This window comes from Piliocolobus tephrosceles, chromosome 2 (genome assembly GCF_002776525.5).
Source record: "Piliocolobus tephrosceles isolate RC106 chromosome 2, ASM277652v3, whole genome shotgun sequence".
Classification (NCBI taxonomy): domain Eukaryota; kingdom Metazoa; phylum Chordata; class Mammalia; order Primates; family Cercopithecidae; genus Piliocolobus; species Piliocolobus tephrosceles.
The window spans coordinates 177,944,440-177,969,168 of NC_045435.1; the positions used below are offsets into that span (position 1 = coordinate 177,944,440).

The following is a 24,729-nucleotide window of genomic DNA, read 5'->3' on the forward strand; positions in this document are numbered from 1 at the left end:
GAAATCAGTTACAAAATATCATATATCATGGGATCTAATTTACATGAAATACGCAGAATTGTCAAATCTATAGACATAAAAAGTAGATTGATGGTTGCTTGGGACTGTGGGAGGGGTGAGGTGGTGATAGGAAGTGACTTCTAGTGGGTATAAAGTTTATTTTAGGGGTGATAAAAATGTTTTCACATTAGATTAGGGTGTTTGGTGTACAACTCCGTAATTATACTCAGAACCAATGAAATGTACACTTTAAATGGGTAAACTTTTATGATATGTACATTATATCTCAATAAAGCTCTTTCAAAAAGTCTTGTGGGAATGTTTTATTAATATTAGTAATAGCTGAAAATGAGAAGAGTTCTATACAATTTTGCCTTTTCCTTTCGAGTTCCCATTCTCCCCTCTACATCTCTGCATTCCCTATATTTAACCCCAAGAAGAAATTTGGTTGATTGTGGTACTTTTCATATAGAACTTTTTCCTCTCCCAGTGTATTCTGAACTTGTTTGGTTGATACCTTTCTTGAACGAGGGGCCCACAGCCAAAAATAAAACTGAAGCAGAAGCACCCACCTTCAATAATATGCTTTCTTGACAGCCCTCTTTCTGTTTCAGCTCTGCCAAGAAAAAGAAGCAAGTAACTTTGAATGAGAGTGTGCTTTCTTTTCTTCTCTAAATCTCTGATCTGAAATGCTAGTTTTGTACCCTGTTCTTATCAAATTCTGTACCACTGGAGACTGAGGAGAGAAGTCTGGTGGGCAACACACTGAACCCCTTTTCTTCGGAGACCTCAGTAGATGAGTTATCCACGACGGTCACCATGCCTCTATCATGCTCAGCACCAGGCTCCGGTAAACAGCAACACAGCCACGTATACTCTGTCCATATTTAACTCAAGACACTGTACAACCTTTTCACCTTGTTCTTAACCAATCTAAAGAAAATAAAAAGACTTGGCATACGTTTGTGAGCTTATTGTAAGATTGCCAGGCTGCTGAAGTTTTTTTGTTAGCTTTTCTGATAAAGGAAGCAAATTTGGAAGTGCCTTTGACTTCCAAAATAAATTTTAAAACTAAATTAAAATGTGATGAAGCAAATGTTCCTTAAATTAGTATCTCCAGAAGACAGACCCTAAATCATAAGGACTTTTGCCTTCCCAATTCTCAAGCTCTGGCCAATTAGAATGAAATACGGTACTTGACTTTTAAAGTATTGATAACATGTTTCTTCATCATCAATACCTTTGGCAGCTTCTTTTTAAATATAATATTTACCATTCACTTTTGTGAATGTATCCTTATTTGGTATTTTTAATAAGGACATTAGTAATACTGTAGGTAGTATTCTACCACATATTCTACGATATAACGGTTCTTGCAGACTGTCTTATTTCCTGCAAGGTTTTGTAGCATTGCAAAGGCACTGAGCAATGGCACTGTGAATCAAAACACAGGCAATGAAAATCCACATTTCTCATAGGCATGACGTTGCTTTACTTTTGTACGGATTACTATAGGAATACAAATTTAAATTCATCTTTCTGTCTTCATATCATTATAAATAGGCTCAAAACCAACAACAAAGCAGAGTATATGTTTGCAAGCGTGTATATACACATATACATTTTGATTAGAAGGTTCCTAAAGAAGAATTGGCCTCTGCCTCCAGTTAAAAAGATTCCCTATCAATTATAGGGAGGTAAATAAGGTTTTGTTTGTTTTTGCTTTTTGTTAAAACTCCAGCATTTTTCTTTTTGTTATGATTTCTGTCTCAAAGATGGAAAAGCACAGTACCAGTGATTGCTCTAGTATATGGAATAGCTTGCTGTCTTCTTACATGTTTGTCAAAAAGGCCAGCCTTCTAAGTCCTGCTGAATAATGTAAGTACCAGTTCAAATGCCAGCAGGCCCATAAGAAGCCAATTCATTCCATGAAATCTTCTCTGCATCCCACAACAGAGAGCACATTTCTCTTTCATTTAGCCTGACAGCGAGTGATACGGGTAGCTCCGTGTTATTCGCCAATGAGATGGTCCTTTTGATCAGCACTTTCAGAGCCCTCTGCAGAAATGATCAGAGACTCAGACATGGAGCCAGACAAGGTATTTTTATCTTTGCATTCTGTAGAAGTCTCTGAGTTTTGGCAGATTTGAGTGACTTTTCTTCTGTGATGCTTCGTGCCTATTTTCCTTTCCTGAAATTTGAACTCTATTTTGGAAAGGATTCTAAGTATGAGATTGGTATTTGAAAAATCTACATTAATCACTTAGTAACAAGTGACCACATGCTTTGCACTAAATTTCTTTGGGAGTACCTTGCTAAAATTAAATCTTAGGCTAATTGGTATTTCCTTAGTGTGAGAAAAAAACAAAACAAAACAAAACCCTCTCTCTAAGCCAATTAATCTTAGTACGTTATATGTAAAATAACTGCCTAACAGCAAAAAAGCAGGAACTACTAGTGGTTTTCTGTTTAGTAGGAAAAATAACTTACTTTCCACCCCAGTAGAGTTTGGTTGTTATGACCAGACTGGACCTCCTGTATATCAAACAGACAAACACAGAGAAGTAGTAAATAAATACAGGTTATTGTACCAAGTCATATTATTATAATAGCACCAGAAAGAATTTGTTATTGTACCTCACATTTTAAAAATTGATAAAGAGGTAAATTTGTTAATCCATCTCACTGAAATAAAGACAAAGGGAAGCTAGTGATGGGGGGACTCAAAGTCGGATCCTAGAGGAAGAGGCTGAATGGAAATGATCTTTGCCTGGAGGAGGTGGAGGGCAGTGGTAACAAGTCAGACTGAGAACTGACAGCAAGTCCAGGTGGACATAGCAAAGTGAAGGTAAGTGGTGGGCCAGCATGGAGGGTCAGAAATGGCGCGTGGGGATGGAAGTGAAAGGACTGAGGGGATGAATTGCTTTAGTAGGTCAAATGAACAAACACCAATGAACACGTATTCAGCATCTGGCCTAACGCTGATTGCATATGAACTCCTCCCAGGAGGACTCCACTCTCTGCCAAGGAACATGGACCCTTGTGGCTCCGGGTTATTATCCCTTCTAACATCACATTCACAGGCAGGAACTGACTACATAGAAATCTAAATGATGAAGTGAATTATAATAGTAAATATTTAGAACAAACAGGAAAAAAATGTCTTTGAGTGTCTCATTCAATGGAAATGTCATTTTAGGAAAACAGTCCTAAAATCCTTAGCTCAAGGTTCTACCATTTTACTGCTAAGGGAATGAAATGTGCAAATCTCATCAGCAAACTTATTACCTTCTGAAAGCCACAACCAAGGGCAGGAAATGCAATCCTAGTATTATGATCATGGAATAAGAAATATGTCTTCAGAACTACAGGGATACAATAAAATTGGGAAACAGATCTCAGCACAATTTGGTTTCCCTCAGAATGTAATTTGATCGCACTGGTCTAGAAAAAAAAAATCATTTGAGATTCAAAGGTTAAGGCCAATCTTCAGGAGCGCTTGAAATAAGGCATTTATAATTCCACCATCTGTAGAGTCAGTCAACGCCTCAGGGCTCTCGGGTATACAAGCCTAGTATGATTAATGATAACTGACGGGGAATGACGGTGACAACTCTGACAACTTGGTTGCAACAAGAAAAATTTGTTGAAAATGTTAGCAGCCCCATCCCACTGAAGTTAATCCCCCCAAAAGTAATTTGAATCACTGTAATGGAAGGTCGATAAATACATGTACCTGGAGATTACACAACCTGAAAGGGCTGATGTACTATCCAGGTTAATACATCAACCTCATGATACCTATTATAATAGCAATCTGCCACAGGCGAGCCTGGTCTCCTTTAGCACTTTCAACCTTCAACAAAAAGCTGGATGGAATATTATAAAAACTGAATGCAGTCCTTTTGATTATTGAAAGCTGCATATTCTATGCAAACACTGCCACAGACTTAGTTTTTCAAATTTAGGCTTCCTGTAAAACATTTGGCCTATAAGGGTATGCACACCAACATATATGTTCAAAGAGCAAGAGTAGACAGCAGCCTGGCAAATTATCACCGACTCCCACAGAGGCTATTAGAGCAACTCTTCTGAGTGGGTAGAGAATGATAATGCATTTTACAGTGATATAGCACAGCCTTCAAAATGCTTTTGCACACCTTATCTCACTCTGTCAGCATGACACTTCATAAACTGTTATGCTGTCCATTTTACAGGTGGTTAAACTGAGAATCAGAGAAGTGTAATAACTTGTCCTGGATAACATAGCTAGCAAGTGGTAACGCCAGAACCAGAAGTCAAGTGTGCTAGTCGAAACAGCTTTCATAGGCTCAAAGCTATGATGCTATGGTTTATCTTTTCACCAGTCTCATGGGGGCAACTGTGAACTGATATAAACGTTCTGGAGTATAATGATAGCTTGAGTTTTTATTTGCAAGAATGAAAGGCAGTTTGTGGAATATGCGTGGTAATCTATTTTCTACAAAAGGTATATAAAATAGGTTCTGCGGCTATGGAGAGTGATCATTTAATGTTCTCTGGGTGTTAAGAAAGAAAATAGCTACTGCGCTGATGCTTTCCCTTCTTCCTTAGATGTACTCCAGCAGCCTACACCTTGTTGCAGACCTCACTGTACTATTAGTGGAATTATCTCCAAGGTTTCTGTTATAATTGAATCATGTACCCCAAAAAGATATGTTAAAGTCCTAACCCACACAACCTCAGAATGTGAGCTTATTTGGAAATAGGATCATTGCGGATATAATTAGTTAATAGGTAGAGTAGGCCGTTAATCCAATATGACTGGTGTCTTTATCAGAAGACACACAGACACATGGGAGGAGAGCTGAAGTGCTGCAGCCACAGGCCAAGGAATGCCCAGGATGGCTGGCAACCGCCAGAAGCTAAGAGGAAGCGAGGGAGAACTCCAAACTTTACCCAGAATGTCAGAGGGAGCATGGCCCTGCCAACCTTGAAGTCAAACCTTGATTTTGGATTTCTGGCCTCCAGAAACATGCAAGAATAAATTTCTGTTATTTTAAGATACCCAGTTTCTGATCCTTTGTTGCAGCAACAGTAGGGAATGGATACAGTCCCTATTTAGGCAGTGATGGGTGAACCAATACTTTGAGTGGGAAAGTAACTCATGCAAGGTGAAGGACTGAGTGGGAACATGAGTGTTTTCCCATATATAAGGTGGAATACGGTTTTCTATTAACATCCTTACGGTTCCCTGGGGTGGGAGAGAAGGAGAAGGGAGAAGGATAAAATAGGTCATCAAAGTTTATTTGTTCACATCTCTATAAATGTTTGCTTTTCCGTTTCCACAGGGCCCTCTATTCCTACCAAAAGTTTGTCTCAGAGTGGGGAGTAAGCAGCCTTAAAAGTACATGCAGGTCTGTTTCACCTTCTTAGTTTCGCTTCCTAGAGAGAGTTTAAATCATGTGTGCAAAAGCATAATAAAACCACTTTTGAACTCTTTGAGAATGTCCACTTTCCCTAGACTAAATTTTAGAAAATACATGCTAAGTGTTGAAGCATGAGTACACGGCTCTTTGCACAGTTGTCTTCACTAATACGATTACACTGTCACTTATTTGGTAATCAGCAGATATTATGCCAGGGCAGAGGAGGACCCCAAATTTGTCCAGTAATCTTTGCTGAGCTTTGCTTAATTCTGTATTCGTGCGGGGGAAGTAGTGGCTGTTGTGGCTGAAATCTATAGTGAAATGGGGAAGTATTACCTCCCCACTGTTCATAGATGTTATAGCTTCCCTTATCACCACTGTCTTTGGCTACAGAAGGTGATGGAAAGGGACAGGTAAGCACAGCCATTGTGTTTCTCAAGGATAGCAGATGAAGCACTTTTCTGAATACCCAGATAACAGGGTTTCTGGACACACAGGAGAGATGCTGACTAAACGTGTTCAGATAAGAAAGCTTTGGGGTATTTATCCCAAAGTCTTCTTGTTTCATCATTTCTTTGCACCCAGAGTTAATAAAATAAACAGCAAACATCAATGCATGTGTGTGGGGGGATAGTTTCCTGTCAAGTTACTTCCTACAACAGATTAGCACAAATGGCAGTCAGAAGCCATGAAATTGTCACTTTTTTATGCACAAATATTTCATGAACATCCCCTCCTTCTCTACTCAACCCTTTGGTAATTCATTGTGATCAATGACTAGTCAATAACTTTTGAAGCACCAGAAATGAACTTTCCAGCATTTATTTTCAAGCCACTATAAATCATTGCTTTACCAACAGTTGATTTTTTTTGACAGCCTTTTGGTCAGGTGTCATATAATTTTATTTTTCCTTCTCTGGTGCAAAACAATATCTTTTTAAAAACAAACAAATAATTATGGCAAATGCAATACCTCCAGCCTTTCTTCTTGATGATGCTCCCCAGAATCACTTCAGCCCTGGAGAGGGAAACAGATAATGTCTTAGGATGCAGTGTCCTGGAAAAGCAAGAGTCAATCCAGAACACAAGAACCATTCCTTGTTTGAACTCTCAGTGCCTACATATCCCGAAAATAGAAGCCGCTCTCGGCTGGTAGCACAGTTTCCGCTGTTTCTGCTTGTGCCTGCAGAATCCTGCTCCGGAGCATTCCAGAAGCACCTGCCAAATCCTGACATGCTGGCAGGAGACCGCCTGCAGTCCTGATACTAAGCAGCAGCAGTCATTTTGCAGTTTGGTGTTTTTGAACCAATGATCCCATATATAAATGTCTTGCTTGGTAGTGTCCAAAGGAAGTCAAAGTTTTCCTTCTAATTGCTATGAAGCAATTCAATTGCGACCATGGAGAACAATGAGACCTCACATTGCTTAGATAGAAAATATTGGCTCTAAGGTATAAATTAAAACCAATGCTGTGGGTTTAGATGTCCCACATAGAGAACACTCACGTACAGAACATCCTAGGTTCCAGTGGCAAACTTTGTCATAGGAGCAAAACAGAGGAAGACATAACGAAGTGTCCTTCCTGCCCCTAAGGCTGGGTTGCAGAGGCATATTGAGGGCATCCACTGTCCTCTCCTCTTCCACCTACCCAGGCTGGGACCCGAGATTGAGTAGACAAATGTTCTATGTCCCTCCCAGCATGACCAACATTGTCAGAAGCAGCTGGGCTCTCAGAGGCTTAGTGAATGGCAGATCAGTGGAATTAGCACCTTGCCTATTAGGATGCTGTGGATGGGAGTCATGGCTAATCATTATTGGTTTTAACTAAAAGTTTTGTCTTTGTTAGAGTGTATAGCTTGCAATAAGCTATGATGCAGGTTAGCTGTGGAGTATGCCCCAAAGAGACAAGCATTGAGTCTTGCATTGGTGTGTTGCTTTTGTTTCTCCCGATCTCTCTGTTACCTTTTACAACCTTGCATTTCACAGTGGAAACCTATCTCAATTATAGACTGACAATCAATAATTAATCAGAGCGATTATCCTCACAGGAATAATACAAACAGGACTCTAAGAGACTTGCTACTTACTTCTCCCTTTTTCTACCTTAGTGCCATTTGGTACTAAGCAGGATTCCACAAGAAGAAAACAATGGAAAGGGGTAGAAGGCAGAAAGGAGCAAGACCCTATAACCTTTACTTTCTCTCCTTGGATTCAACAGAAAGCATCAAGAATGTGAGCTCTGAACCTCCTTAATGGTCCTTAAACATATACCTGTCTTGAAAAGGAGGAAACTCATGCAAGGAAAATGCACTGGGACCATCCACTGATCATCCTGATTCAGCAAGTCCAGCAATTTGATTGTAATTCTCACCTGGAAGGAGGTGAATTAGGCCTGCAGGTGATTATACCTCACAGTCCAGTTAGAAAATTGCAGAGCTGTTCAAACAGCTGGGCAGCTATTTAGTTTCCTTGGTTCTGAGAGCTGGACATCCATCTTCCCAGTAGGAGGCCAGGGAGTCCCAGATCTATTCTGAAATGTGCTGGTTAGGCTGGGACCTGGACGGCATGAACCTTCAGGCCTGGCCTGGCCGATTTCCTATGTGTTCTGGTTTAATAAGCCCTGTCTGAGGGCTCCAAATCTGCCTTGGGTTCAAAGGAAGGTTGCAGTTGGATGTGACTCCTTTCACAAAAGAAGCAAGGACTCTCTACAACCCTTCCTGTCCTCAGAATGGGCTCTGAGATCCCCTCTTACAAAAGATAATGGATTCTTTGGCATCTTGGGGGATCCTGACTTTGACCTCTGATCTTCCTGTAATGCTAGTGTAGGGACAGCGAGGTAAACCGGAAAAGCTCCTGCTTCCTTGCAAGGAGGATTCCCAGTTCCTTAGGGGCTGAAGAACTATGAGATATGGTTATGAAATAACGAGACTAACTTTTGAGCAACCATTTTGGGACCTGTTCATTTATTGGTCACTCATGTATTCAACTAATATTTCTCAATCTCCGCTGCCACCACTCTGGCACCAGACTCTGCTGTCCCTCACATAGACATGGCAATTGCTTCCTGGTCATATACCTCTTCAGCCCATTCTTCATACAGAGACCAGAAGCAGGAAGGTTTGGGTGAGCAGAGAGTTCCAGAGACAGTCAGTATCCCCAATTCTAGTAATGGTGGTAGAGGGCAGAGCAGAGCCACCAACACGTGGAGAAAGGACAGAACATTTTCACCAACATGTTGGAAATGGTTTGATTCTTTTGGTGCTACAGATGCCATTTGAGTGACACAAACAGGTACTGACTTACTTTCCAGCAGCATAGACTTCAGCAGTATCAAAGAGGTTAACACCACTTTCATAGGCGATTGTCATCAGCCGTTCAGCAACCTGCAAGGGGATGGGAAGGTCAGTCAGAAAAGCCAAGTGCTTTCCAAACCTGGAAGCAGCTTTGAGTCCTCTACTGATCTTTAGGAACACTGACCTCTCACTAACCACTCCTTATTTTTCTTAGTTTTAGTGAAGAGAGGGAAAGAAAGAAGGCTCAGCCAGTATCCATAGGACAGAAGTATTCTTTCCTTCAGACATAGGGCACTGAGGAGTTACGTGAAGGCTGAGATTTAGCCTGACCAAAGTGGAGAGATTTGTGTTTCTCACTCTTCTGGGAAGAGCTGGTTTGACAACATTCTTTATGGTATCTTAATCTTTCTGACAGAGGGGGGCCATTTGTATCACTGGTGACTCCATTCCTCAACTCTTTTCTCCAAGCCAGTAAGTTTTGGCAGCTAGGTGACGCCTGACCTGAAGGCTTGTGACTTTTTTCTTGATGCTGAGACAGAGCTGTGACTGTTATAAAACTCCTGCCACCCACAGTTCAGCAAAATCTCAGGCACCATCATAGAGCAGCCATTGAATCAACACAGAGAGGGGGCAGCGTGCCTTTGACTCACCAAGAACCCAGTTCCTCACTGTTCTGCCTGCAAACAGACCTCAAATCTCCTTGTTCCTTGCTTTGTGCTGCTGAACGCGAGCAGTGAGTATGGCAGAAGAGTAGAGAATAGCTATATACAGCTTAAGGAATAGCTAGAGAGGGACAGCCATAAACAACAGTGGAGAGGGGCCATTTTTTCATTTCGCCAATTGACTTACTAGTCATTTGGAAAATTACACACGTCACAAATAATTATAATTGATTTTTCCATTATGTTTTGATGGCAGGCTGAAGTTGCTTCATCAGCATTTCCAAAATAAACTATTTTTCTGTTTGCTTTAAAAATTAGCCTACCAAGAAAAATGTTAAGTTAGCAAAATGGAGTCTATCCAGATTCTTTAGCATCATAGTATGCTATTAATGCTTTTAATTTACTACCATTAAAACATTTATCTTGTATTCCTATAATTTTTAAATTATATCCTAACTGGAGATTAAAAGGTAAGACAAGTTTTCCCCATTATGACTGTCCTATTTTTAAACATTATTGTGCATGTATTTTATATTAGCCTGTGTTATGTCATATGACATACTGGTATATTATTATTGGAAAATGTACACAAATCTTATCTAGAGAGTTTTTTTTTTTTAAGATAAGATGGAGAATTCTGCATGAAGACTTAAACTAAACGATGACAGAGATGTTTCCCAATCATTGGACTTGAAGGCCTGAATGTGAAATAATGAAAAACATCACCAACTAAGTCTGAAGTGTGGTTTCTGGCCTTGAGGGTTCTACTTACTAGATAGATAAACCTGGGCAAACCATCTGACCTTTCTGTAGATTCAGCCTCCCTCGTTTGCAAAATGGGGATGATTTTGTTCAGCTGTCTCCTCCTCCTGCATGAAGCCCAGAGGCCTCAGGCAAAGCTGACCTCACCTCCCTCTAGTGGGGGCCTGGGGGGCCTACCAGTGAGTTGCTCAGGAAGGGTCATGTGACACACCCTGGCCAATGAGATATGAGGAGAAGTTTGCCGGGGACTTCTGGGAACATTTTTATTTGTTCCTACTGAGTTTCTAGGAGCAACACCCTTACCCTGGAGTTACTGTTCTAATTGAGGCCTGGGATTCCGGCAGCTGCCTTTCTGCCTGAAGGCCTTTCTGCCTGAAGAAGCAGTTGATACACAAAGCCCCACGGGCCAAGAGACTCGCTGGGAAGCAGATTGGGAGTCGCTGACAGAGGCAGCCCTGAAGCTTGCTCTTTGTCTGCACTTCTAGCTTAAAAGTCAAAATAATTTTTCTTTTATGGGTTAACCTGATTTTTGAGACCTACAGTTAAAGGCACCTTAACTACCTCACAGATAAAAAAAATCAATAAAACTCTGAAAATTAAGTGCTGTAAGATGCTAATATGCTCTCATCATTATTTTAAAGAAATAATTATTCATATCAGTAACATCTATCTTTATTTTATGATGAAGCCGAATCATCTTTGAGAGGCACCTTACAGAGTTTGGTGTTTGTATCCTTTGGTAATATCCCTGCCAAATGGTAATTCAGTAAATGAACTCTCCCAGTGATGGGGACATACCCACCTCCTGAGACAGTGTTGACAATGATGTAACTGTCAACAATTAACTCAGCACACTGTAGTATGGCCGGCCCTAGTATTCCGTATTTGCATGTACTTTGTGTTGAGATTATTTGAAGCCAGAGAGAAAGCAGAAAAATCGAGGTAGGTCAACTCATTGCTATTGGTCCGCATTTTTGCTACATGCAAAGCACTGAGCTTAAAGAATTCTATGATGGGTGAGACTGAATCTGGCTGTGTCTCCCTTCTTCTCTTTGCTGTTATTCTCTCTTCCAGGACCCACGGAAAGCCACAGATGCTCTCTGGAAGTACAATAGCTATTTACCTGGTCTGCATCTGAGGTGAGCACTTCAGCAGCCATTCATGACAGCTTTATTGTAGCTTTTAGACTTGAAATTTCGAAAGTATTCATCTCAGAGGTCAGCCCTGCACACTACGACCTGGGCAAGCTTGGCTCATTGCAGCAGAGAGCAGACACTGGGCAGAGGAGAGTGAAGACTTGGGGGAAATAATGCACTTTACTTGGCCCCTCTGCTCAGAAAGGGTGGATATTTTTGTCTTTTTCCCTTCCGAGCACCATCCAGTCAGTAGTAGGTAATACATGTGCTGGATACGGTGGATTATTAACTGAGGCCTCCCTCCCTGCTTGCCACCTATTTTGTATGAGACTTCAAGTCCATAGCCTGTGCTCTGCTTTCTGTGGCTTTGCCTTTGTGTCTCCTCCATACACCCCTTCCTGGTACCCGTCAGAGAGAGCCCTGTAGTAGACTCTGGGATGTGCCCTCAGGTTCTCCTTTGGAACCGAAGGACTTATTCCCTGAGTTGCTGTGAATGCTGCCATCAAATGGCCTTCCTCTGTCAGCCCTCTCTGGAAATTGCACTTGGCTAGAGAGAATCACCTAGCCCAAGGTCAGACCTGCTTCCTGATCAGCCTCTGGTCCAATGACTGGTCAGTAAAAGGACATAAAGGCCCGATCCTTTATGTTGTGCCAGACTGAGACAACTCTGCAGAACCATCTCAGCTTTGGAGATCCCCATGGAGTTGGCTGAGGTCATTGTTGAGGCTGCATCATGACCCAAGTTCTCTGTCTGCCCAGTGCTGCTTTCTTTCCTGCCCTGTGCTGATCCTGAGAACACTTCTGAATAACTGTCCTGCAGGCTACTCTCTAGCTTAAAGTCTGCATCCCAGGGGAGCCCCCATGAGGCAAGCCCTCTAAGGTGACATGTGCCCAATACAGGGAACAGGCATTAGGACAGACAAGAATAGACAGTTAAGACTTCTCTCTCAGATCTGCTAAATAACACTGGTGATTTTGGGAGCTGTGGAGAAAAGCCTCTGTTTCCCAAGTGTCTCGTTAGGAATGATAGTAAGCACTACCTTTGTAAAGGGCTTATTCTGGGCCAGGTACCCCACTAAGCCCTTTACAGGCATCATCTAGTTAATCTTAACCACCATCCTGCTGAACAGAGGGTATGAGCATTTTATTGATGTGGCCACTGTTAATACACGTAAATGTTAGTAAACCAGGTCAGTCAATGGTAGAGTGCGACTGGATCCCACTCAGATACACTATCCCTGACTTTTCTTGCAAGTAGACAAGGAAGGATCAGAGGGACTCAGGGCATTGCCCTCAGGGGAGTTCTTGGTGCTCAACGCCTGCATACCTCACTTGTGCCATGAAGGTATTCCTTAAAGGAAACAATAAAAATGTCACTTTGGTAAGTACTGTTTTGACTGTGTAAATGATCATCCAAAGGAATTTCATGGTAAATATAATTACCATAGTTGCCATGTATTGAGTATCTACTACTTGCTAGTCAGAGGACTATATAAACATCTGACAAGCATGATGTGTTAATCCTTTTAACAGACCATGAAGGTGAGCATTAGCATCTCATTTCATATAGGATGGACTGAGGCTCAGAGAGGTTAGATTAAGTTGCCCAAGGCAGGTGACCAACTGTTCAGTTTTCCTAGGACTGAGAGGGTTTCTGCAACATGGGCTTTCAATACTATAATTGAGAAACTTCTGTACAAACTGAGACAAGTTAGTCATCCTAGTTGCAGCTAAAAATAAACAAATAAATGAAGCAAAATCACATCACAGCAATACAATCTTTTCATAAAGTGACTAATGTTTATTCCAAGTTGTTTCATTCTCTAACTGCTCAACCTGCATGTATAGTCTACAGCTTCAAGAGCTATTAATAGTCTAAATGTAAAAAATACAACAGGCAAAATAAAATCAACAATAATCTCTGAGTCAAATTTAACCATTTCCTGGGATTTAAACCTTATCCCTGTAGAATGTCAGGGTCCCAGAAAGAGGACTCCCACTATACAGCTCTCTCTGCATTTTCTTCCATCAGCATAATACAGGCCAAAGGTAACTTACCTCATCTGAAATTTGACCTCCAAATGTCACCCATGTTCCTAGAAAAGAATAAATATTTGCATATTATTCATCATCGTTTTTCTAATATTGTGCATAATAAGGGAATTTCTCTTACCTTGGGACTACCTCAATAGGTTGTATGGGTAGTTCACAAAGGTACCTGGATGAGGGGCACATGTGGGCTGCGGTCTAGTTTGTCTTCTTCTCACTAAGTATTCCAGAAGGGGTCTGCACCCCTCTGGAGAAAGGGGTGCCGTTTCTTTACTGAAAGCTACCGTACATGCTATTGGCAGCCCTATCCTAGAAGATGCTTTCTCTTCTGCTATAGGACTATGGATGCTAGAGTACAAGATGCATTCTTGCTCCCACTGACCTAAGAAGCCACATGTTCTGAAAGTGAAGATAAGACCTTGGGTCATGGTTATGGTTCTCCCCTTCTTCGCCTCCAAACAGTGACTGTATTTTTATTCATTATTACTTTTCAAAAGAAAGCCTCTTAGAGGTCTTTCCAATGCCCACTTACAAGACTCAGGAGGTGACACTTAACGTGCCTTCTCTGTCATGACCTGCCATTCCAGAATGGAAATCTCCATTGGTTTGGGTGAGAGTGGAGAGAGCAGCAGGAGTAAGCTTTGGGAAGGCAAGGGAAGAAATGCACACTCGGTAGCCAAAGACGTTTGAAACTTTGCAAAGCAGAAGGCAAGCTGAAGTGGAGTGAGCACTTGCTATGCTGGTCTCCAGTCACCTGATTTATTCATTCCATCCTTTATGGATAGATCCTCCTAAAAGGAGGATTTATTCCCTTCCCTTCCCTTCATAAAGGAGGGAATGAATTCTTCTGATTCCTAGTTACATGCCACGTAACAGCATTGCACTCACGTGTGAGGACCGGTGAGATGATTGGCCCAGTTCCTGTCTCCCAGGAGCTCACGGTTTATAAGACCATTTGACAAATGCTATGACTGAGGCGAACACAAGGCAGAAAAAAGGGAGTGCTCTATTTAGATTGGAGGGTGGTGGCATTCAAGGAAGACTTCCTAGAAGAGGTGACAGCTAGGTGGAGTCTCACAGGAGTTAACTGAACGAAGAAGAAATGGACAGACGTTCTAGGGAGAGGCAAGAGCATGGCCCAGGAAAGGAGGTGGGAAACTCCAGGGAGTACTTATGAGCAGGGGTCTACACCATCAGGCCATGAGATGAAACATGGGAGCACAGGAAGGGATGGCAGGAGTGAGAGCAGCAGGGCCTGGGCACAAGTGATATTTGGGAGGGATACAAAGAAATGTGGTTGAAAATGCATATTTTGCATTTCATAACAACAGTCCTGGCTACTATTTATGGAACACTTTCCAAACGCCAGACAGTATCCTAAGAAGCGTACCAGATCACTTTATCCTTATTTCCAGATGAGGAATCGAAAATTAACCAACTTGATAAGTGAAATACCCAGGATTCCCCAAACATGACTGGCTTCGAGAAGGGTATCATTTTCACCACACCACACTGCCTTATTAGACCATTTCCAAATTAATTATGGCTCTTGGATTTCATACTTCGTAGAAATACGTTGATATAATTGTGCCTTTTCTCTTACTTCTCAGGGACTAAAATAAAAGTAGGGTATAGATGGTTTACTTTTATACTCTACGTATCCAGAGGTTGCAGATGGGCAGCCCACAGGGTGCCTTGTTTTGCTTGATTAGAATGATGTTGATCCACTTGGTATTTTAATAAATTTTGAATAAGTTGCCAACATTTAAACAATTAGAAGATTTTTCTTGAAATGTTTTGATTTCCAGCTGCCTTTGACAGTGAAGGGTTGATGTCCTCACCAGGTAGACAGCCCCTAAATCAGAGGACTGTGTCCTCTCAGTTAGTTAAAGCCTCCACATCTTCTTATTGTATTCCCAGCACTGAAATCAAAGAGTAGTAGCTTTTTACCACCCCATGTGTTTACTGATATTTTTCTTACTGTAAAAAGAAGAGGAAAATGAACTTATACACGTCATAAGAAAAACAATTATTGTAAGAAAAAATAGGAGCATACCTTTTTTGGGGGTGGGGGTGGGGGGTGGATGGGAAGAGTATCCAATCAAAGAATGTTTGCAAAGAAAAATTACATCTTAAGGCACCATAAAAAATATGTCAGCCTTGACTGCTACACAGAAAAGATGGGTGTTGGAAAATTTAATGGACTGAAGAAATGGCAGCATTTGTTTTTGAATGAGAATAAGTGAGCTGCTGTGAAATACAGTTCTTTATTAAGTGAAAAAATTGCCTGGGCATCAAAACCTTTTTACAGACAACACAGTTTATAAAAGAGTCTCTTTTGAATGCTGCAGAAATTATGTGTCTAGCGAGCAACTTTGTAGCTTGGTAGGTTAAAAATAAGATTGAGAACTGTCAGGACAAGTTAATTTATGGGTGGCATTTTCTCTTGCAGCAAATGAGAACACAGATATAAAGAATAGCACACTGTTAACTATATTTATTTGTGGTGTGGTGTGAATTCTGAATGGGTCAAGGAACTTCAGAACCAGGAGCCCATGAAAGGCAAAACATCAGGAAATGGCTGGCTCTATGTTATGAAAAAGGTTTCAGACCATTTGGATGTAGAATGCATTGGTCAAAGTCACCAAATATTACTACAGATGGAGCTCTCAGGGTGGGTGGAGTTAATGTCAGGCCTGTCAAGCAACAGCCCATAGGTGGCACTATTTTGTAGGGACACTATCCCTAAGTCCATTAATTTCCTCATTCATCAGAAATTGCTTTGGGCACAAAGCTAAAATGGGAGAAGCCATGGATTCAGTAACTAATACCACAAATTGGCTATTCTTCTATGTCTTTGAGCAAAATCAGGTCAACATTTGCTTAATGAATTTGCTGGCTTACTTGCACTGTGGTGCAGAAGAGATTTTTTTAACCATTAATGTAATCACAGGGGATAGCCCTATCTCTGCTTAGCAGTGGCTGACTCTACCACTTATCTGTATCTTTTGACAATTTTTCTATAGGTACAGTCACAAGTATTGCACAAATGTTTCATTTGTAAGCTTCTGTCAGTCCTGATAAAGTTAACTTTTTGGGAAATTCATTTGTAAAGGAATAATTTCATCTACTTTCCTACATTGCGATCAGTTTCCAGAAATGAAGATGATACCCTAAAATTTATTCTGTAAAACTATGCCATTGAAAACCAAATTCTAAAAATGTTCTCAGACTTCAAACTTTATGAAAATAAACTAACATTATTTAGCTTACCTTTCTTATTTTTTGATAGTACCTATGTTGGCCTATGATTTGACATTATCAAACTGTAGTGCAAAAATGGTACTGAAGTCTATTTGAAGTCTAAGTAGAACAATGCTGAAAGCCAGGATTGTACACACATTTTGGAGGAGGTGACTCTAGATATAAGAACCATTTACAGTAATTCCATCCATGTCAGGAAGAGCCTACATTTAGGAGCAGCTCAACTCCAAAATTAATCTGGGAAAACTACCAACCACCCTCCTGGCTTAAGTGTTTAAGGCTGCATTCTGCACATCCCAGTGAAAAATACAGGGCCTGAAACATGCTTTGGTACAGAAAAAAAGATGTGAGGTTTCTGATTCGAAGTCAAAGCAGTAATGAATTATGAAATAAAAATATAGCAATAATTAAATGTTTCCTTTTTCAGTTAGTTTTAAAATTTTAATATAAAATAGCATATGAATATTATATATATATTTACATTGTTACATACCTATACCATAACTTAATAAGAATAAAGTGTTTGCTTCCATTTCTTGGAGTTTGTCATTCTTACATTCAGCTTATTTTGTTCATGATGACTACCTCCCTGGCTCTTTTGACACTTGCTACTCATTTGTTTTCTAGCTATTTGTTTATAGAGTTTGTATCTTTTACTAGAGAGTAAGCTGCCTGAGGTCTACAGTTTTATTTCATTCTTCTTTGCATCTCCACAGCCCTAGAATAGAAGTGGGTTCTTAGTACATGGTCAGTAAATGTTGGTTAAATTGAATTACATTGCCTTTTTGACTGCTGTTAATCTTTAAAATTTTAGGATAATTTCCTACCAAACAAACATCTTTATTATGACTTATACAAAAATGAATAATGCTCATCAATAATCTTTAGTTCTTCTAGTCTCTAGATGATTGAGAAGTTTCTTCCTATCCCTAGGTACCCACCCAGCTATGCCCCTCTGTGGAAAAAGGCCAAGGGAAGCTTTCTCCTTGGCTGGAATGCCTCCAGCAAGGGGATGGGTAGGTGGTCCAGTATAGGCGGGGTCTCCCGACTGCCCCTCAGGAGGAGTTGCCTCTCACAGACAGGACACATCCCCATCCAGCCTTCTAGACAGAAGAACTCTGTTTCTATGATTTTATTTTCTACTGTGCTCCACTCCAGAAGAACTAAGGTGACTTGTTAGTTAATATGATTCTCAAAAACCCTCTGTGACAGTTTTCTTAACCATGTATATGCCTCTAAAGAGAGCACGTTTTTCTGAGACCTAGGATGGCATACAGTTATTTCACTGTGTAATCTCAAATTAGCAGGATGTTATTTACAAGACGATTTTACTAAACTGACGATTGTTATTTCTAACCTTTTAAAAGAAGGAGGAGTATAAAGATAACTCTTTGAACTATTTTCTGTCTTCTGATTAAACCCCTTTTATGCACCAAGGAATATTTGCTTTGAAAACCTCTGTTAGGTCCCTTGGAGTACATCTACCATAGCATAGAAAAATGATGGACGAAAGGTAAAAAGAAGAAAACTGCCCACCCACACACATCTATCTTGGTTACATCATTATCTTTTGGTGATTATCAGGCTAATTGCTTCTTGCGTATTCATTCAAAAAACATGTTTATCATTTAAATGACTGCCTTGTTTTGAGTATAAAGGATATTTAGACATTTAGATGAGATCATTTTAATATCTTACATCACCATAGTGCAATTATCAAAATCAGGGAATTAACATGGGTACAGTACTAACACAAGAGACCTTTTTGGAATTTCATTGTATTTTTTTCTCTTCCAGGATCTTATGCAGCATCCAACATTGCATTTAATTGTATTTTTTCTTAACTGACTCCAATCTGTGACAGTTCCTCAGTCTATCTTTCATGATGTAGACACTTTTAAGAGTCCTAATCAAGTATTTTGCAGAATGTCCCTTAATTTGGGTCTAAATCATCTTAAGGTTATAAAGTTGGTGATTTCCTTTTGTATATTGCAGGTTGGTCTGCCTATGGTTTGAATATATTATTATAGCGATCAAGAAGATAATATATGAATGCAATTATAATATTAATATTAATTATGCCACAGTTAACATTTCCTCACTCTTTCATTCAACGAGTATTTATTGAGTCTACCATGTGCCAGGTATTGTACTTAGTTTATCAGGATGCAACAGTGAGCAAAACTGGTAATTATTTCTCCCATCATGAAACAGATATATGGTAAAGAAAAAGGAATAACAAAAATAAGTTAAATAGATAGTATTTATAAATGTTAATTTTACAAATAAAATGTAAAATAAAATACATAGTGTTTACTGATGAATGTTAGAGAATCAATTTTATAAAGCAGGGATAGAGCATATGAAATGTCTAGGGATCCGTATGGAAATGTTAGATAGGGTGGCCAGATAAGATTCACTAAGAAAGGAGCTTTCAAGAAAAGACCTAAAGAAAGTGAAGGGGCTCACCAGGCGCTTATCTGGAGGGAGAGTGTTCCAGTTGCGGGGAGCAGTGAGGTAGGGGCTTGCTCAGCATGAGCAAAGACAAGGAGGAAGCCAGTGTGGCCAGAGAAGAGAAGGTGAGGTTCATGGGGGCCCGATCATGTCATGTCAATCATAGGAAGGACCTAGGAAAGGCTAATGAAGAAGTTTGAATACAGAAGTGACATAATCTGACTTTCTTTTAAAAGGACCCTTACTTGCCTTTCTTCTTCTTTTACTCAAGTGGTGCCATCTCCGTTTTCCAGAGGTTAAATGACATGCCCAAAGTTTAAATAACTAATAAGTGGTGGAGTAAAAGTTGGGATTTAAATCCAGCAGACATGCTCCTGCGCCCTAGCAATCACGAGACAGCGTAGAGAGGGCGCCGTTATTTCAGTAAGAGAGGTAAGTTACATAGTTACCTTAACCTTCTTTACATCATGCAGAATCAAAACAAAACAAACAGAACCAGATTCTTAGAAATCTGGCCTAAGGGGAAGGCCCATGATGGTGCTGGGATGTAAAGACAGGTGATGGAGGTGAAGCATTGGCTTCCTGCCCTTGGCACTCTCTACCAATTGAAGGGCATGGAATGAAGATACCCTCTTGCTGGTGAGGCTTAGAGTGAAGGGCTAAGTAAGTAGGGGGACATCAGGAGGCTTGGGCTGGAGTTCTGACTCCACCACTCTCTAGCAAGATGGGATGGTAATGGTAAATAATCGCAACTAGTTCACAGGATTTTTAGGAGAATGCAGTGAAATTAATTTCCTAAGTGCTTACCAGCCTCCATCATAGCTTCAGCATTAATTCCCAATCTCAGATCAACAGGTCTTACTCTTCAGGGTGCGTTCAAATCCCCCAGAACCCCCACACAGATTCTTATTCTGCAGATATGAGCTGCAACTGGGGCATACCTGTATGTTTATCAAGCATCCCATAGGATTTGGAGGCAAAACAATGCTCTGAGCAACCCTACTGTGGCCACTAAGATAAACTGCATGAAGACCTGTCTCTGGGTGCCTGGACATGTTCTTTTTCAAATGACGCAGACAAAGCATTCTTCCTTGTTCTGGCTTGCATCTGTCAGTATTTTGCACAGAGCCTGGCCCTTATTTTTGGATCCAAGCTGCAGCCTGGTCTTTCATTTTTGGCTTCTAGCATGTTGCTAATGAGCATCTGGCCAGAGTTGACAAATGTGATAGCAACTTAGCCTTTTCTTTTTTACTTTCATTACCTTTTCTTGCAAGAACCACCCAGGTCCTCAAGGTGGTGGGGGTGGGATGCTTTCACACCTGTCCTTTACAGAAGAGCTTGAAATAGCAATAAAAGTAGGTAAGGAAATGGTAAAGGCCAGGAGAGGTAAAGGTGGGCCTCCTCAGGTAGGTGAAGTGCAAGCAGCATCTCCATTTACAAGTAAAAAGAATGTGTGTGTGTGTGTGTGTGTGTGTAAGGACCAAATATGACTTAGAACCCTTTCCACTATTTAAAGTTTCTGTGTCAGCACTTAATGAAATAGGAATCTACGGCCAAATGACAAAGACATCCTCAGCCTCCACGATGTAGATCCATCATGCTTTTCTATCTCTTTTGGTGCTAGGTGCTTTACATACATCAGCTCTAATCCCTGTCACAACTGCAGGGTCCAAATGATTCCATCTATTTTCCTCACCTGAGGAAATAAGGAAGTGACAGTGAGCGGTAAGAAGTGACTTGCCACAGCTGCTTAGTGGGCGCTCCACAGCCCCATGCTGGTTCCTGGTGATGATGCTCCTTTACCTCCCCACAGCCCCTGTGCTCTGCTCCAGCCAAATGGTATGGCCCGGCATTTGCTCTAAATGCTTCTAACAACATCCTGCTTTACAATCTGCCCATGTTCTTCCCTCTGCTGAATGCCTTCCCCACTAACCTTCCTTCCCTATGGTAAGCTTTGTGTTCCCATTGTTTAGCGGAACAACACACACTGGGGCCTGCTGAGGGGGTGGCGGCGAGAGGGAGAGTATCAGGATAAATAGCTAATGCATGTGGTGCTTAACACCTAAGTGATGGGTTGATAGATGGCAGCAAACCACCATGGCACACGTTTACATATGTAACAAACCTGCACATCCTGCACATGTATCCTGGAACTAAAAATGAAATTTTCTAAAAAAGCTTTGCACCTATCTCTGCCCCAATACTGGCTGTCTAGATGAAGAACTCCATATATTTGCCTTCACTGCCCTGGACCACCTCCCTGCTCTCAGATTCTCTCAGTCCCACCTAAGATCAGGATTTATCTCAGGTTTTTTGCCATCTGAGGAGCAGTGCCTCCAACCTCATGCACAGAGCCATCCTCGACTTTTAGCCCTAAAACCCTTTTAAGAACTCTGGATCAGGGCAGAGAGCTGGGCAACAATGACACGTGATCGCTGTTGAAGGGATCCTAGGGCAGGCTGTCTGCAGCTGGGAGGGCGGAGGGAGAGGGGAGTCCAGTCTTTCATTAGGAAAGGCTGGGGGGGTGGGGGCTGGCTGGCTGAGCCTCCCAGAAAAACCTGTGAGAGTTGGAGGCCGACCTTCCAATGCCTGTGCATAGCTTGAGGTTTTGAGGGTTAAATGTCTGGGATTGATTAAAGTTCCTCATGATGCTTATAGAGATGTACAAATATTTGATATTTCTTTCTTTCTTAGATTTAAGATTTATATATTTCAGTGCCAAGGGATACTGCTAGCTCCATTTTGTTTTAAGATTTGTTTCAGGGCAAATCTGTCTAGAACCATTTTGTTCTGTTTCTCCATTAATCTGATCAGTACAGTTTAAAGACAAGGAAATGACATTGGAAATAGGATGAACGGTGGGGATGTGAAGTTTAGAAGAGGCAGTTCTGTGTAATAAAGCAGACTGCAAGGATTGACATTGCTCTCTAGAGGCTGTGTGGGCAAAACAGTAATGAAATTTCGGTACACTAAATCTAACCCTAGAAACAATGACCTACTCTCCATACTTGGATGTCAGAATTTATGATATGTAGTAACTTAAATGAATGACTTAATCTCCTTAAATTTCCTGATGTATGTATGACACTCCCAAACTGATTAAGTTAGCACCTTGAGCCTGACAGGAAAATTTAAAATAAAATGAAGCCAAAAAGTCCTTAGATAAATATTTTCTTCTCTAAGTATTTTAGGTTTTTGACCCACATTATTGAAATAAACATTATTACTTTTATAATCAGAAGCAAAATTTATTTTTAAAATATTCTTGTTACTAGAAAATCTGTTGAACAAGAGTTTCCACAAATCACAGCTCTTTCTACGTTTTGAAGATGAAAAAGAGGCACTGTTTACATTTTCTTAATATTTTGTCCTAAATGTCTTGGTCAAAATTCCTCATATTTTCTCCTGCTGACATTTTAAATGTTTAAAATTATTTCTCACAATAAAGTTTCCAGGGCTGTTAAAACCCATAGGCATTACTATGCCTTAGTCATTTTGTTTTTTGAAGAACTCCTGTAGTAAATGTATTGAATAGTTAATGTAGATAAAATAATACAGTCTTAGAATAAAATTAGACACCGTCCGTATGACACTAGGGTTAAATGGTAATTTCTGATTTTTAAAGCAAATTTAAATATTTTCAATATCTTTTTCTAAAATAGGAACTATTATTAAGATTGAAAATTTTTTTCTGGTGAAATATTTGTGCAGTGTCTGGAATATAGTATATGTTTAAATATATATTTTTATTTCTTTTTTATTTATCTTTTGGTTTTCCACAGTAAGTTACTATGAATAAGAAGTCTCTGGAAAAACACTACTGTCAAGAAGTTTGAAAGTCAATGTGACCTCCTTTGTACTTTCTTTTATCTGTGAAAAGCTAACGTCAAATCTTTATCTTTGTGCAGGGATATATTTTTTGATGGTTCAGTGAATTGTTCTCCCCCAATCAGTAATAATTTTGAGTAACTCTGGTTCTATCTGTACATAAAAAACACAGTGTGTGCTGATAGACCTGTCAGAATCTGCTAGGAAATACATTTTAATTGCATGGCAAGGCAAAGAAACTCTCTTAGTGAAAACAAGACAATACATTGTAAAAAAAGAATGAAAAATATATGGCAACAGTCCTTTCAAATTCTTCCTCTTGAGGTATGTGTGAACTTCATGACATTTAGAGTATTAAATACCATTAATAAAAACTCAAAGAGGAATATAAAATGATTCATGTGCTTTTGAATAAGTTTTTAAAATACAGAAAAATTAAAACTGAGGGAATATATAAGGGATAATTTAGCAAAAACCCAAAGATTTAAAAAATTCCCAACCATATTACACTCAAATTTACCCAGTTTTCATGTTTCTCTGTAGATTTACAGATTTACATATAGGATTACCTTATTTTACCTGTGCCTGATAGATACCAACTGATTTCAGCTTAAACAAAAACTATAACTTCCTTTTCCTAAAGAAAATTTATAGCTGTACCAAGTGGACAGGATATTTTTGCATCACCCATAGGACTATGCATAGATTCTCTTTTTATGCACTGACTCTTAGTCTATTTCTAAGTCTATTTCTTCCCTTTGCAGTAATTATATGCAGAAATTTAACATGTCAAAGAAGAAAATGGAGCAATAGTAAATCATAAAACTATGTTGGTACATCTTCAATCTTGGGAGATTGCACTTAGTCCAAATTCTACAGAGTCATTCTCCTTTGAAATGATAGACTATAAATTAATTATGGTTCAGGAAAAGCAAAGAACAGCTCCTAGCAGCCTGGCCTGAAGACAAGTTTCCGTTGTAAGAATGCTGGTATTTCCAGCCAGGCTTTGGCATGGAGGTGATGATGTTATAACCATAGTCCCGAATGTACAGGAATTAAATGACTCTCCTAACAAGCTGCATGAAAAGTTATCCAGAAATTTAGGTAACTAGAGACATCAAAGAATATAAATGTTATATTTGTATCTCAACAGTGTTTTGGATTGTTCTCAAATACACAAGGCAGGCCTTCTTGAGACATTTTCAAGATTACCAACATCTTGGGATGAACTCTGTGTTCCCAGAGACTATATAAAACCTGGCATAGAGGAGGTGCTTAAGAAATGTTATATGAATGATTGAATTCAAGAACAGCAGAAGAGAAGTGCTGTCCAATGAATTCGTGTATTGCCTGCAGTTGCTTTTTTCTTAATTAATTCATTGCTTGGAAATAAGTTAATCTAAATGAATCCATTCCTGGCCTTTATGTAAATTAGTGGTCTGGGTACTCATCAGTCACCACACCTGAATACACAATGGGAGAACATTTTGGAGGGTGGCTGGGAGGTCAGCATTGATCCAGGGAGTTATGACGGTAGAATAAAGCTTGCATTTGCCATCTTAAAGCACTGATAGCATCTGTTTCTCCTCCTGCTGGCACCAGGGGCCCTGGCTGTGGGAAACGAAGGAAATGTTCCCAGAGGGCTCCTGGAGAGCAAAGATCTTGTCTGGCGATGCTCCATTTTTCATTATTTTATGATTGGCCCAAATTTCAGGACTGCTTAAGATAAGAGAGTAGAACTTTCTGTTAACTCAGAAAGAGTATACATCTCTGGTAAAGACCATGCCATCAAAAGGCCTGTGTGCACACTGCGTGATAGTGTCAAAGTCAGATGGAGATTTTAGGGTCCGCTCAGCAAGGGCTTCTGTCTGTC

General features: G+C 40.2%; 1 protein-coding gene across 5 annotated transcripts in view; it reads right to left on the reverse strand.

Moving 5' to 3' along the window:
• The window catches only part of KCNAB1 (potassium voltage-gated channel subfamily A member regulatory beta subunit 1), a 437,512-nt gene that overhangs the window by 78,216 nt on the left and 334,567 nt on the right, over nucleotides 1–24,729 (reverse strand). For all 5 annotated transcript variants that reach the window (XM_023223335.1, XM_023223336.1, XM_023223333.1 and 2 more), the window contains exons 3-7: nucleotides 13,320–13,357; nucleotides 8,712–8,791; nucleotides 6,382–6,426; nucleotides 2,491–2,535; nucleotides 573–616 (exon numbers count right to left, since the gene is read on the reverse strand). In XM_023223335.1, the coding sequence (XP_023079103.1) occupies nucleotides 573–616; nucleotides 2,491–2,535; nucleotides 6,382–6,426; nucleotides 8,712–8,791; nucleotides 13,320–13,357 (252 nt within the window). The remainder of the gene's footprint in view (nucleotides 1–572; nucleotides 617–2,490; nucleotides 2,536–6,381; nucleotides 6,427–8,711; nucleotides 8,792–13,319; nucleotides 13,358–24,729) is intronic.